Source organism: Lepidochelys olivacea (genome assembly GCF_965140295.1).
Source record: "Lepidochelys olivacea isolate rLepOli2 genome assembly, chromosome: 8".
NCBI lineage: Eukaryota > Metazoa > Chordata > Testudines > Cheloniidae > Lepidochelys > Lepidochelys olivacea.
In genome coordinates this window covers 32,557,404-32,573,069 of record NC_140418.1, presented here as the reverse complement: position 1 = coordinate 32,573,069, position 15,666 = coordinate 32,557,404, and the positions used below count along the sequence as shown (strand labels likewise).

Here is a 15,666-nt window from a genome sequence, read left to right as displayed (position 1 = left end):
ATGGACGTGCTGTTATATGAAGAACCCATTTTTGGGCACACAAATGGGATCAGCATTTGCAAATTCCATCACTATGACCTTCCCTGCGTCTGCAAATCCTGTGCGTGTGTGTGCGCCATGCAACTCTGCATTTTTCCATATGATAAAACAGACATCAGAAAAACACTTGCCCACAAGCTAGCACAAACAATATTTGGAGTGCAATGTTAGAGGCAAAATCTCAGCTTTTTATTTGCCTTCCCGTACAATTTGTGAAACAAGAATTGTCAAGAGGTAACAAAAGTTGCAGTAGGGTTGCTGTGATTTTCCCCTGGTGTTATCTGGACCTGTGATCTGCTAGATCACTTCAATCCTCGACTTTGGGAGCCAGCCATACCCTGCTCTGCTGTGACAACCCCCACTCTTGGGTTTTTCCTGCACAGTCTCTAGCATGTAAGCTGCTCCCAGCTATGTGAGTGAGCACTTTTGCCAGCTGCTGCTTGGATTGTGCAAGCGAATGACACTAGCCAATATCTTCGGTCCCAGACACAACCCTAGGAACCTCAGTCTTGCAGTGTCCAGTTATGCCCTCTGGACACTGCAAGCTTATATGAGTTTGTCAATTTAACAAAGAAATTGATATGTACCAGGCTTGTTATCCCAAGGGGAGTCTCTGACACACTTCATAACAAACACACTGCTTCAGGTAGAACAAACAAATACATTTATTAACTACAAAAGATAGATTTTAAGTGATTATAAGTCACAGCACAAGAAGTCAGATTTGGTGAAATGAAATAAAAGCAAAATGCATTCTAAGCTAATCTTAACACTTTCAGTGTCCTTACAAACTTATATGCTTTTCACCACAGGCTGGCACCTTCTCACCACAGGCTTCTCACCTTCAGCCAGGCTCTCCCCTTTGACCGGCATTTCAGATGCTTGGTTGTGGTGTCTGTAGATGGAGGTGGAAGAGAAAGAGCATGGCAAATGTCTCTCCCTTTTATCATGTTCTTTCTTCCCCCTTGGCTTCCCCCCCGCTTCAGAGTCAAGTGAGCATTACCTCATTGTAGTCCCAAACTGACCAAGGGAAGGGGGGTGGTGACTCACTTGAGAGTCCAATCCTTTGTTGCTGCCTAGGCCAGCGTCCTTTGTTCTTGTGAGGCTGGGCTGGGTTTGTCCAATACATGCTCTGATGAGGTATGAACTGCCCCTCTGCTCCTGGAGAGTTTTTGCCTGGGTTTGTTTTAAGCCATAAGGACACATTTTCAGCCTCATAACTATATACATGGAATTACAACCTATAACATTACTATAACAACAATGCTCAGCGCATCATGAGCCTTCCGAAGACAGCTGATGTGACAAACTTTGCATTGGATACCACACAATCATATTATAAGGATGAACATGGGGGTGAAGGGTGTTCCCCCGAGATTCAGAGCATCACAGTTGCCATCGTAGATTAATAGCATTCTATGGAGAGAAAAGTGGCTGAATCACAAGTACACTCTGGCCCACATGTATTAAAAGAAACTCAAGACAAGGAACAGGATAAAAATGTTGGTTATAGAGCAATAATAAGGGTTTACTGGCTGTATTTCTGGTCCCCAATGTTCTGAGAATTGCAGCTCCTTCTATGAGCTATGGAAGATGTACCTTTCTTTCCAGGATGAGTGTAATGTGGTAGGATTAGCTCAGTGAGTTTTCTGTCCAGTAAGGGGTATCAAGGAATAAAGGTGGGTTGGTCCCACCTGGTTTCAAGCTCCTCTGAAATGTGAGAATGAAGGTGTCATTTTCTAAAAATACAGATAGTAAGCCCAGTAAAATACATTGACCAGCATGAAAAACAAAGGAAAAAGTAACTTTGAGTAATGGTCAACATTGCTGGGATTCTGAATTGTGAAATAGCTGATGATCCTGTGCATTTTGTTTCTCAGCACAAACCTAATTTTGTCATGGGTTTTCATGGTCAGGTTACAATAGTCGACGTTATCGCTGGAAATCTCAGTGCTGGCTAAGTTTATTTTCTGCTTATAACTGGTGATGGAGCTATTGAGGATGTTTGTGATGTTGACTTCTTCAGTTTCTTTGGTAGGCCCCTAGGAGATGATAGAGCACAATTAACGTTAGGTGATGTGATTTGGATACACATGTATTGCACTGGCTAAGTGTGTCATATCCTTCTTTATTGACTGCTCTGTACAGAAGATAAGAGACTACACACAGCTCTCAACTAAGGGAGTTACTCCTTTAGCTTAAGTGGTAGAGCCCTATGCTTTAGACCTGAAGGGCCTATCACTGTTGATGACCCATAATGCTAGGGTTGTTACATGCAAAACTTAAACATTTAGAAAGTGCCATAGAATCATAGAATCATAGAATATCAGGGTTGGAAGGGAGCCCAGAAGGTCATCTAGTCCAACCCCCTGCTCAAAGCAGGACCAATTCCCAGTTAAATCATCCCAGCCAGGGCTTTGTCAAGCCTGACCTTAAAAACCTGTAAGGAAGGAGATTCTACCACCTCCCTAGGTAACGCATTCCAGTGTTTCACCACCCTCTTAGTGAAAAAGTTTTTCCTAATATCCAATCTAAACCTCCCCCACTGCAACTTGAGACCATTACTTCTCGTTCTGTCATCTGCTACCATTGAGAACAGTCTAGAGCCATCCTCTTTGGAACCCCCTTTCAGGTAGTTGAAAGCAGCTATCAAATCCCCCCTCATTCTTCTCTTCTGCAGGCTAAACAATCCCAGCTCCCTCAGCCTCTCCTCATAACTCATGTGTTCCAGTCCCCTAATAATTTTTGTTGCCCTTCGCTGGACTCTCTCCAATTTATCCACATCCTTCTTGAAGTGTGGGGCCCAAAACTGGACACAGTACTCCAGATGAGGCCTCACCAATGTCGAATAGAGGGGAATGATCACGTCTTATGGATCACAGCAGCATTTCCTGAAGGATGGAGGTATTCCTTGGAGGTCTCTATTCCAAGCACTGAGGCAGCCCAATCCTCTTAGCTTATAAAATTGGCTGGGTGCACAGCATAAGGCTGCATGCCAATAGAAAAGAAAAATCCCTGCAGGCTTCATGTTGCAACATGCAGTTCTCCCCATGGTCACAGTGGTCTTCCCCACTGGTGTAATGCTTTGGCTTGGCACAGTTACTCACCAAATTTTGCCAGCAAGAAAGGTTCTTCTGGCTATTAACATGCATCTAGACAATCAGTGAACACTGTCAGATTTGTTAGGATTCTGGAACTAGTAGCACTCAGTGATTCCAGACACTAGCATCATGGGAATGGGCCAGTGTTGCGTGAGACTGTGGGAGTTGTATTTACCATTGCTTAATGGGTACAGGAACAAGAGAGAGACACTCATGTACCTCTTATTCGTCTCCCAACAGGAAGACTATTTCTCTAGTTCACTCTTCCCTGGATATGCCATTAACAAGGACCAACTACAGCTGACTCAATATCACCTTGCTCATTAAGGAACCTCTGTATGTACCTTTTGAGGCTCTTTAGCTGCACGTTTTTGTGATGAGCTGTAGTGAGCAATTGCATATTCCACCAGGGCACCAAAAATGAAACTGAAGCAGATGCCAAGGTAAACGTCAATGGCCTTTATGAAGCAGTTGGTTTTAGATAGCGAGGTCCGGGAGCCAATCATCAGAGTTGTCATCGACAGCACAGTTGTTACTCCTGTAAGGCAGAGAAGGACATCTTTTCAGGTCCAACGGGAAAGCATTTCACCCAAACTTCAGGAAACAAAAAGCCTGGTTCTCTTACCTATTGGATAGTCCTTTACACCAAGGCCCAGTGGATGTAACACTACCAAATCCAAATCCTCCATTGACTTAGAACGGTAAGCACTTCATACCACTTTGTACAGATGGGGGAAGCAGAAAATGCAACTTCTCCACCCAGGGAATCCAGTGGGAAGAGAAGCTTCTGCCCCACAGCTGCTGAAGCGCACCAGTGTAAAAGGCCAGCCCCTCTGTGTTGTTCTTCTTCCCTCCCCTGGGCTCTTTTCTTACCCTCAGCTAGTGCAAAAAGTCCCTCTCCGGGGGAAGTGCAGAACCTAAGTGATGTCACTTCCTGCAATATTAACCCAGATGCAGATACCCTGGTAGATGGAGGGGAGCCTGAAATAGACAGCAGGCGTGCCTCAGGTCCTGGATCGCATTGGAGCCCTGGCCATGCAGAGCTCTGGTGGGGATGGGGGGAAAGTTCCGACTAGAATGTACTCCTCCACCCTCCATGCTCCTAATCTGGCTCTTCTCCACATGCCAAAGCTGAAGTGCCACCAGGCCCTTTGCATTTGTCATTCTCCATTTCCATGCTCATCTGAGAAAAGCTGGCATTTGGCTGTACTGCACACTGCACTCTGCCCTCTCACTTGCACATGCCTCAAGTACCTTTCCCCCGGCAGCAGCTCACCAATGCAGGTTCTTGCCGGAACCGAATCCAGGGTGATCCAAAAAGAAACCCAGGACAAGACAACGAGCAGCGTGGAAGGAACATAGGTCTCCAAAATGAAGTACAGGATATTTCTTCGCAGCTCAAAGTGCAGTATCAGTCTCGGGTAGTTGCCTGTTAGGCAAAGCAAGGACACATGCCACAAAAGCAAGGTTTCCAGAGAGGGTTTGATTAGGATTCAAGCACATCATAGGCCAGCTCCTCAGCTGATGTGAACCAGCACAGCTCCATTGAAGTCATTGGAGTGACATCAAGTTACATCAGTAGAGGGACTGACCCATCTTATCTTTTTATTCATTTCATATTTCCTAAACAAACCAATGTACAATGTAAGTTAATTAACAATGTATGGTAAGCAAGAGATATTTAAAACAAATAGGCAGCTCACCAAGGACTCCCCAACTTATTATTTACAGGGAATATTTCACACTATTACCCTAACAAAGCCTGGAGATAGGTTGTTCCTTCATTTCATCTCTAACAAGCAGCACAGAATATTTTTCCCAAGGAAGCATTTTAAAGGGACTCTGACAGGTTAAAATTCTGATCCAATACCCACTGAAGTAAATGGGAGTCTTTCCATTGAACCCAGTGGGCTCTGGGTCAGGCTCAGAAATAGCACCCCACTCTGTTAACATTACAGGAATTTTACAATCTAATTTATTTATTGCTATTCATGCTGCTTAGCGACTGCTTGCATCTCTCTCCACGTAGGCAAGGAAATCAGACTAACGCACTTCACTTCAGCCTCAAGTCAATTTCACCATCAGTCTGTCATGAAGCTAGCGCAGGGCTGTAGTGCTTGAGTTGCAAACGCTGTGTTGTGATGGTTATTTGGTGCTTTAGAACCTTTGCCACTGGCATGGAAAAAACACAATGGAAGGAAAAAGAAAAGGAGTACTTGTGGCACCTTAGAGACTAACCAATTTATTTGAGCATAAGCTTTCGTGAGCTACAGCTCAGCTCACGAAAGCTTATGCTCAAATAAATTGGTTAGTCTCTAAGGTGCCACAAGTACTCCTTTTCTTTTTGCGAATACAGACTAACATGGCTGTTACTCTGAAACCTGTCATAATGGAAGGAAACATTTCTATTAACCTTGTGCTGTGTAAAAGCTTCTTTCTCACACAATCTGTATTTTAGGTCAAATCTGACCAGACAATGTCTCCAAGGGAGAACAGAACATAAGCTTTGCTTTATTCCTCTCTATAGGCCAGCTTCCCTGCCAGTGTAAATTGATATAGCAACACCGACTTCAAAGGAGTGACACCGATTTACATCAGCTCGGGATCTGTCCCATAATGTCTTTAAGGCCAGTTAACCTGTTACAATGCTTCCTACATCAATGTGCATCTCTAAATTTTCTACAGCAAACAGCAAGGGTGGTAGCTGGTTGGCCTTGTAGCTTAATAATAGCCCATTGAAATGTGAACACAGGTTTCTACTTCGTAGGCTGGTAGGAAGTGGGAATATCACCACAGAATTAAAGTTCTCAACCATGGAAGGCCAATGGGAAAGAGGGAATGCTTTGTGCCATTACAACTGGATGCAATATTGTGTCCTCTGCTGTGTACCATAGAACTGCTGTAGCATGTCTGTAATGATTTGGTTAAATACAATATATGATATAGCCACTAACAGTCTTTGTGTGCTGTATAGCGTTCCAGACAGGATGTGATCTCTAGTAAACAAGGGACACCAAAACTGGAACGAAGTTGTGTGGAAGCTCATCTGTTTGCCTGTAGCTGTTTCCTTAAATAAACACCTCTTGTCAGGACCGTCCTTAGAATTTATGGGGCTCTACGCATGATTATTATTAAACTGGTGCCCCATGCCCGATAGCAGCCCGGGCTCACAGCCCAGGGGCGGGAGATGGACAAGGCAGCAAAGGACACCGAGCCACCTGGCCCGCCTCACTGTAGTTTCCAAAGATTTTAGGCATAACAGAGGATTTTATAGGTTACTAACCAACTGATTTTGCTGGAGTGTTCTCTTAAAACTAGTTCATCAAATAGTCAGAAGTAAAGAAAAGGAAACTTGTTTGTCCAGCTATCTGTAAGGAAGGGGTGTTGTCCCATTAAGGCAGGGTGGCCAACCTGAGCCTGAGAAGGAGCCAGAATTTATCAATGTACATTGCCAAAGAGCCACAGTAATATGTCAGCAGCCCAACATCAGCTCCCCACCCTGCTCCTAGCACCTCCCACCCATTGGCAGCCCCGCCAATCAGCGCCCCCCTCTCTCTCCCGATCAGCTGTTTTGTGGCATGCAGGAGGCTCTGCGGGGGAGGAGGAGGAGTGAGGGCATAGCAGGCTCAGGGGAGGGGGTGGGAAGGGGTGGAGTGGGGGCAGGGCCTGTGGCAGAGCCAGGGGTTGAGCAGTGAGCACCCCCCGGCACATTGGAAAGTTGGCACCTGTAGCTTCAGCCTCGGAGTTGGTGCCTAGACAAGGAGCCGCATATTCACTTCTGAAGAGCCACATGTGGCTCCGGAGCCACAGGTTGGCCACCCCTGAATTAAGGGCTCTCTTCAACAGGGTGGGTGAAAGGAGAAAGGGATGGACAGAAAGGACAGGAAGACTTTGGAAGCAAGTTTTTTGTATTATAGTAATTAAAATTAAAATGTGTATTTTAGATAAGGGTAGTCTTTTGAAGGATTTATTTAAAAAACTATATGTCTGAAGATCTAAGCATTTAAGGCTAAAGATGAATACTCAGATTGTGCATATAAAAATATATGCAAGGATTTATTAGAGATATGATTTTATAATCTTCAGCAACACACTAATGAAATATTTTTAAAGCAAATTTTAAACGAAGGTCCTGTAGACTAACATGTTCTGAGTAAATATTATAGTACTGCACAACTGTTTTTGTCAGTAAATTCAGAAACTGACAGTATATACCTGGGGGTTGGCAAATGCATGCTAAATGGCTCTGTCAAGGTTCCTTCCCCACTCTGAACACTAGGGTACAGATGTGGGGACCTGCATGAAAACCTCCTAAGCTTACTTTTACCAGCTTAGGTTAAAACTTCCCCAAGGTACAAACTGTTTTATCTTTTGCCCTTGGACTTCCACTGCCACCACCAAACGTCTAACCGGGTTTATTTTTGAGAAAGCGTTGTTTGGAAACGTCTTTCCCCCCAAAATCCTCACCAAAACCTTGCACCCCCCTTCCTGGGGAAGGTTTGATAAAAATCCTCACCAATTTGCATAGGTGACCACAGACCCAAACCCTTAGATCTTAAGAATAATGAAAAAAGCATTCAGGTTCTTACAAGAAGAATTTTAATAGAAGAAAGAGTAAAAAGAATCACCTCTGTAAAATCAGGATGGTAAATACCTTACAGGGTAATTAGATTCAAAACATAGAGAATCCCTCTAGGCAAAACCTTAAGTTACAAAAAGCCACAAAGACAGGAATATCCATTCTATTCAGGACAGTTTATTTTCTCAGCCATTTAAAGAAATCATAATCTAACGCATATCTAGCTAGATTACTTACTAAGTTCTAAGACTCCATTCCTGTTCTGTCCCTGGCAAAAGCATCACACAGACAGACCCTTTGTTTCTCCCTCCCTCCAGCTTTTGAAAGTATCTTGTCTCCTCATTGGTCATTTTGGTCAGGTGCCAGCGAGGTTATCCTAGCTTCTTAACCCTTTACAGGTGAAAGGGTTTTTCCTCTGGCCAGGAGGGATTTTAAAGGTCATATTATCTCTGACACTAGGGAAGGAAGTTTAAACCAGCTGGTAATGAGAAATACATTCCCATTGCATCAAGACAGAAGTGACCTTTGGAAACAAATAAATATTCAACAAGTTAGTTTTGATCCCAGTTACTTTAAGCCTTTCCTGGAATGCTTAATGCAGTATTTATAGTTTGCAGACACACAAAGCACAATCTAGGTTTTTCTGATGTAATAAAATTGTCAAGTGGATTTCAGGTACATGTGAAATCCATATTTTCCATGACTTGAATGGGAATAATGATATTTACCTCCCTTTGTAAAGTACCTTGAGATCTATCATTGATAAGCGTAATACAAGAGCTAGGGGTATTATTATTATTATTATTATTATTATTAATATTATTATTATTTAACACCTAAGGAACATATCACCTATTCCTATAGAAGCCATTTTACTGCCTCGTTTCCAGTGGGACTAGGAACGGCTAATGATTTCACTACTCACGTCCTCTTGGCTTGAAAGACATCACTGCATAGAATGGAAAGAAAAATTATATATGCTTGTGAGACACACATGCTCTTCCACCAGTCCCACCTCCCTGCTTTACCTGTTTCCTGCTGGGATCTCGTGACCAGAGTGTAATAACGTTCCACAGTGTACTGAGAGAGACGCAGTTTTTCCAGGCCACGAACTGAATCGTTTCCCCTAAACCAAGTGAACACTATGTCGTTTCCATCATATCCCCCTACAGAGAACATAAAACGCCACATTACTGTAATGAACCAACTAGTCCATGTGTGGCATACTGCCCTCTACTGGATAGAATCAGAAATACTCAGCTATGGAGCCACAAGCAACGAGATTATTAGGTGGCTGCAGGTTTTGTTTTATAGGTATAATTACTTTAAAATGTTGGTGAAAGTGGTTGTTCTTATATTAACCATATTTTTATTTCTGATGGATCAAATTGAAATTTAAATTAGGCCATATGAGCTTTATTCTTCAGTGCCTGGTGCAGTCAGTTACCCCTGCTCATGTGGGTGTAAGTCTCTGCCAGTGTTGTAAATGAGTGGCGAATTCTGATCTGGTAGCATTTTGCACCCACATCGCTCAGCAGCAAATGACAACATGCAAGGCATATCATTTGCATACAGCATTTTATTTTATTTTTAAAATATTCTAACATTTTTTAAAAGGCGGAAATCCCTCTCACGTCTAATTTGATTGCAAGTGGTGATCTTTGTCAGTAACTGAAATTAACAATCCCCATGCATAATTACTTCAGCCATATGGGTTTACTGGGGATGAAAATGATGAAAGAAGTACAATCCTCATCCCCAACCCTTCGCCCCGTACTAAAATCAAGTTTGTAAACGGTTACAAATTCTCGTGACTGGAAGCAGAAGAGTCAGAAATCTTATGAGTGTGTGTGGCTTTCTTAACCAAACCGCCCACCCATTTATGCACACTTCAAAGATGCTTTGGACAAGCATCTAAACATCTGGGAGCTTATCAACCCTGAACTGGACGAGTCAGATACTGTGAGGCTCATTTATCAGGGCCGCTGTTAATTTTGAAATAGAATTCCCCACTAAAAACAATGGGTCCATACCGGATCTTCAGCTGTGTTCCACTGGCTTCCGCAAAGCTATCCCAACCTACACCAGCTGAGGATCTGGCTCTGGAAATTTAAGTGACAGCATAACATGACCCCAAATTAAAGCGAGTGATCTTTTTGATAACCTGACATTCCTACTCACTCACCGAATAGCCATCCAGCTCAAAAAAGTCATATTAATTTAGTGAATAAGCCCATTAATCTCATTAGTTTGAGTCTTTTAATTAAATGTCTGTCTGAAAAATGACTAGTGACACTGGTAGGCCAATAGTCACCAGTTCAAACCTTGTAGGAAAACTACCACTAATACGTCCTACTGAATTGTTTATCTAATTGTGTTTTCTATTAGACACAAATTACTGGAGCATGCATCTGACGTACTCATAAATTATATGCACAGGTTATGAATTCCTGTGTGCAAACCCTAAACATGTGACTTTTCAAAGTTTCTGGACAGTTTTGTAATAATAGCAATTGTGGTTATATAGGGAAACTTTATAATAAATGAGAGGTTGTTAATTCATCTAGCATATATTTAAATAGCATTAATTCCTGGCATTTATCCTAATGAAATCTCCAGCTGACAATATGCATGTAATTTCACTGGAATTAGACAGCAACTGAACATGACGTAAAATCCAAATTACTTTTTTAAAAAAAGTCTGAAGCCAGCTACACTTTAAAAGAAGAGGCCAATCATTATTATTTCAGGTGCTATTCTTTGTAATAAAGTTAATCATGGTGAACTAATAGGATTTTAATGTGAAAATAATATGCACTTCCATAGGAGCTCCATTCTGGAAGCTGGCAAGTCAAACCTGTTTTTTAAATAATGAGATTTCAGGCATTTCTTTTTTGTGGCTTGAAACGGGAGATTGGCCGCTGCTTTACTCTGGGGATTCTCAAGGATGGAGCCAAGAAAAGCTCTGTCATTACTGATGAACTTCTTTGTGACGGGGAGAGTGCCTCTCTTCCCCAGGAGCACTGGTCAGAGACCTTCCTGCAGAGCTGAATTTAAGAAACAGGCAGGGAAGAAGGAGGAGATGAGTTCTCAGGGTGCTCAGTTTGAGGCAAGGGGCTGGAAGTCCTGTGTGGGTGCCCCATCTTAAGAATGCCTGAAAACAGAGCTTCCATTAGAGGCTAGGTGGGAGCTCCCCTCCCTTTTGTCCCAGCAGGAGCTGAAGAATTTCTCTCTTTTTCATTGAGATTTTGAGAGTGCTGCACCTGAGCAGACTCTTCCCCCAGGGAGCAGCAGTGTGTGGACATTCAGACTGCTGAGAAGGAAGCCTGCCTGCCTACCAACGGGCTGACAGGGAAGCCGGTGATGGTGAAGCTGAAGTGGGGGATGGAGTACAAGGGCTACCTGGTGTCTGTCGACAGCTACATGAACATGCAGCTTGCAAACACAGAAGCTATCCTAGATGGTGCATTGTCAGGACACCTTGGTGAAGTTTTGATAAGATGTAACAATGTCCTGTACATCAGAGGAGTAGTAGAAGAAGAAGAAGATGGAGAAATGAGAGAATAAGTTTGTATATTTCTGGAAAATAAAGATCAGTTTTTCACAACTTAAAAAAAAAACAAAAAAAAATACATGTGGAATGGTGGGGGAATCAGCTGACCCCTGCTCAGCCTCTGGAGCAGAGATCTCCTCTCCTGAAAGCTACGGTGTATTGGTGTAAGCCCCATGGTTCTCTCTCTTTAGCGACTACTGTTGGCTTATCTATGCATTGTCTTTTGTCAATAAATGGCCAACATTGCAATATCCAGGCCTTTGAGTTTAAGTAACCCAGAGCATTTTGCTCACTGAATATCACTGCTCCTGCAAGTGCCTTGCAGACAGGAGTCCCAGAGAGGGCCACTGTGGGGTTCTGTGCACTGAGGGCTTGCAGTAGCGGGTTCCCATACTCACCAACATTTATGTTACTGTAACAAAGGGCGCAGATGGGAAAGCTTTCATTGTGCCTTTCTGTGCTAGGACCGGGTCTAAGCTTCAGCTCACCAATTTCACAGGCAATACACATTTCCTGAATTCAGCTCTTCCCCCTGTTAAAAAACTCTCTCTGCTTTGAAAATAACTTAAGTGATTTAGCACAGGTGAAAGATGCTGGACTAAGGACCCTAGAGATTAACATGCACTGTTCATTCCCAGGGAAGCAGTGAAAGCAACAGTTCAAACCATACCATCAAAGGCGCTGGTTAATTGCAGATTTGGTACTTTTTTTTGTATAATGTAGACGTGTGTCCATTAGCACCCAGAGTAAGATTATCACCAACTCATTGCATTTGCTTGTTTCATCAATAACTGACAGACCTATTCAGAGGGGATGCCATCAGCCTAGCAATGAAACCTGTAGAGCCAAATTCTGCCTTAGCCACAGTCCAGGCAATTCCACTTAGTCTCTAAGTTTCACGAGTGGGCATGTCTGACTTATTCAAGTTTACTGTCCAAGGCATGTATTCAAGACAGAGATTTCTGCATACACAAACATGAACTGCATGTATGAATGGGGTGCAGTATGGATGATAGCTGAGGGGCACTCTTTTGAAAATTTGGGTCCTATTATCCACCTATTGTACCAAAGACTGGCCCTAATGAACGAGTGTGCTCAAAAGGAGGTGATTTTCGAGAAAGACAGTATAATTTCTTTCTATGTGAAAGACTGCAATACCTGTTGACTGTTTGGGGGAAGGTGGTGTTTATTACCGTTCCAACTTCTATAAAGTGTGCATGGGGACCATGGGGACAGGAACCTTATAAACCCTGGAATAACAATAATTTATATTTGAAGAATTAAATGTGAACTGTTTTCTTCTTGAAAAGTTTCTGTGTTTGCAGAAATAAAGGCACATTTTCAGAGGCTGTTCTGGCTGAAACCAAATATTTGAATGGACACCTACATACAAATAAACAGATTCAAAATAGGCCAGGCAAATATTCTCAGGCATCTGTAGAATAAGATACTTACAGCTTTCCAGCTGCAGTTTACACATCTGTGTGTCCATGGGGTATTTTGACAGGTCCATGTTACATGCAACAGTAGTAGTGATTCTACATGGGGAGAAAGAGTTCAGAAGCTGTGCAATAAAAACATACCGCAGGATGTCTCTAGTTTTCATAGCAAACTACTGACCCCAAAGATCCTGATCAGGTATTTGGATAGTTCTGACTTTTGAAATCAGTGCACTAATAACGCCAGAGAATTTGCATCCTAAGGTATAAATTCTGAGCTCAGTTATGCCAGTCTCGTCTAAGTCAGCAGAGATAGAGTAACTCAAGATTAACCCTGGTGTAAGAAGAAAAGGAGTACTTGTGGCACCTTAGAGACTAACCAATTTATTTGAGCATAAGCTTTCGTGAGCTAAAGCTCACTTCATCAGATGCATACTGTGGAAAGTGTAGAAGATCTTTTTATACACACAAAGCATGAAAAAAGTTTTTCATATTTTTTCATGTTTTGTGTGTATAAAAAGATCTTCTACACTTTCCATAGTATGCATCCAATGAAGTGAGCTGTAGCTCACGAAAGCTTATGCTCAAATAAATTGGTTAGTCTCTAAGGTGCCACAAGTACTCCTTTTCTTTTTGCGAATACAGACTAACACGGCTGTTACTCTGAAACTCTGGCTGTTACTCTGGTGTAAGAGAGAGCACAGTTTGGTCCTTTGAGCATGGGAAATTAATAGGAAAATGACATAAGTGGTTTTAACTGAATATTCATGTAATACCTACAGATCACCACTGACTGGTATTGGTTAAGCAAGCAGCAAGCCAAGACTTACAGTTTTCTGCTAAATTTTGTTCATTTTGTTACCTCTGCCCCCACATTCTTCCAGCCTATTCTGTTTTATTCACCTTCTATCTTTTATCTGTTACTTAAATTGTAAGCTCCCTTGCCAGGGACTGTCTTCTGTGTTGCTGCTCTGTACAGCACTTACCACAAGGAAGATGGAGGGGGCGGGGGGTGATCCTTGACTGGAGTTCCTAGGGACTAATGCAACAGAAATAATACAAGATAATAACTGTACTGACTGGGAGGAATGTGCAACTGCAGTGAGGGAGCAATTAAATTACACTGAGATCCAGAAAATAGTGTCAAAACTAGGGGCCTGTTGACTCCAAAGCTCTTCTTAACCATGATGGCCACACCAGCCTACATACATTCTGATCCGGTGTGGTTTTAATAATTTGCTCTTCACCATATGACAGGGTCAGGCCAGATGGCTACAGGATGGTGGTGGAAGGTAGATACATTAGCCCCAGATTAAGCAGGTCCCTTTTCCCTGGGTAAGATAAAAGGGACTATTCCAGAACAATCAGGAACCTGCTAGAACCAATTAAGGCAAGCAGGCTAATTAGGACACTTGGAGCCAATTAGGAAGCTACTAGAACCAGTTAAGGCAAGTAGGCTAATCAGGGCACCTGGTTAAAAGAAAGACTTCCCTTCAGTTAGGGAGAGGCATGTAAGGAGCTGGGAGTGAGAGGACGTGCTGCTGAAGGACTGAGGAATACAAATGCCGTCAGGCATCAGGAAGAAGGTTCTGCGATGAGGACAAAGAAGGTGCTGTGGGGAGGTCATGGGGAAGTGGCCCAGGGAGTTGTAGTTGTCACACAGCTGTTACAGGAGACATTGTAGACAGCTGTGATCCACAGGGCCCTGGGCTGAAACCTGGAATAGAGGTTGGGCCCGGGTTCCCCCCATTCCTCCAACTCCCTGTCTGACAGAAGAGGAGTTGACCAGGATTGTGAGTCATATCAGAGGGGGAAGGTCTCTAGCCTGTCCCCGACCCACTCAGTGGGACAACAGAGACTGCGGGGATTGTTCTCCTCCCTTTCCCCCATGCTGGCCAGTGATGAGGTTAGCTGAGTGAACAGCAGGTTTGAGCCAGTGGCAAAAGTGGCCAAACTGAGGGCTGCTGTGAACCTCTGAGGCAAGCAAATCTGCCGGAAAGCACAGGACCCACAAAGGCAGAGGAGGAACTTTGTCACAACCACCAGTATGTGACTTACCTTAATGCATACAAGACAGTGCCATTGGAGAATAATCTTATAAGACGATTTCTCACGGTAACGTCATGCAGGAAAGACCGTTTAGATTCCACGATATATGTGTCTGGCACCCATAGCAATTCCACTAAACGAGCATCCAGAGTGAAGCTCTTGTTCCCATGAAAAACCAGGCGGGGGTCTGTCCAGCGCTGCCGCAGGTATATTGTAGCAGTGTAGTCCTGAAGGAGAAAGGCAGATGTGAGAAGACACGCAGCAAGAATGTTTACTAGGTGTTGATGTCCACCGCTTATGTCCAAAACGTATTGGGGCTGAGGCATAGTCTTTACAAACTGTGTGTGTGTTTGTTTCACCTTCCTTTGCTACAACATCCAGACCACTGTCTGTCTTTCCTAAAGGATACAGCCATAGCATTAAATGTAGGGCATATAACACACGAAAACTCAGCTTAAAATGCACAGGACAAAGCCGGTAGACTTGAATTCTAAACTTAGTTCCTCTGTTTGCTTGAAGTTTTTCATGTATTCATTCCCAATAAACAATCATAATCATAATACTTAGTCTTATACTGTGCTTTTCACTCCTAAACCTTAAATTCCTTTCCATAAGTAAGTATGTATTAAGGTGGATAAGGATCATAATCTCCATCTGAGAAAACAGAGAAGCAGAGAGGTTGACTGACTTACTCAAGCTGCTACATCAATTACATATGAAATAGCTTCCAGTATGGGAAAAATATATAAGTAACCTACACACGAATGCAGTATATATATATGTATATAATAGCCATAGAGGGAGAGCAGGTATGCAAAAACAGCTGCATTGGTCTTTCTCCAGAGCTAAAAGTCCAAGAGCAAAGACTCACCTGCATTTAACCTATTCACCCTATTGAAAGTTTGT

The 15,666-nt window shown here is 43.0% G+C and overlaps 1 protein-coding gene across 1 annotated transcript in view; it reads right to left on the bottom strand.

Annotated features, from left to right (window-relative positions):
* Nucleotides 1–755: 755 nt before the first annotated feature.
* GABRP (gamma-aminobutyric acid type A receptor subunit pi) overlaps nt 756–15,666 on the bottom strand; it is a 40,687-nt gene continuing 25,776 nt past the window's right edge. Inside the window, exons 5-10 of the mRNA XM_084637928.1 lie at nt 14,770–14,987; nt 12,728–12,810; nt 8,748–8,885; nt 4,417–4,569; nt 3,485–3,678; nt 756–2,081 (exon numbers count right to left, since the gene is read on the bottom strand). Of these exons, the coding sequence (XP_084494054.1) occupies nt 1,779–2,081; nt 3,485–3,678; nt 4,417–4,569; nt 8,748–8,885; nt 12,728–12,810; nt 14,770–14,987 (1,089 nt within the window). The 3' untranslated portion in view covers nt 756–1,778. The remainder of the gene's footprint in view (nt 2,082–3,484; nt 3,679–4,416; nt 4,570–8,747; nt 8,886–12,727; nt 12,811–14,769; nt 14,988–15,666) is intronic.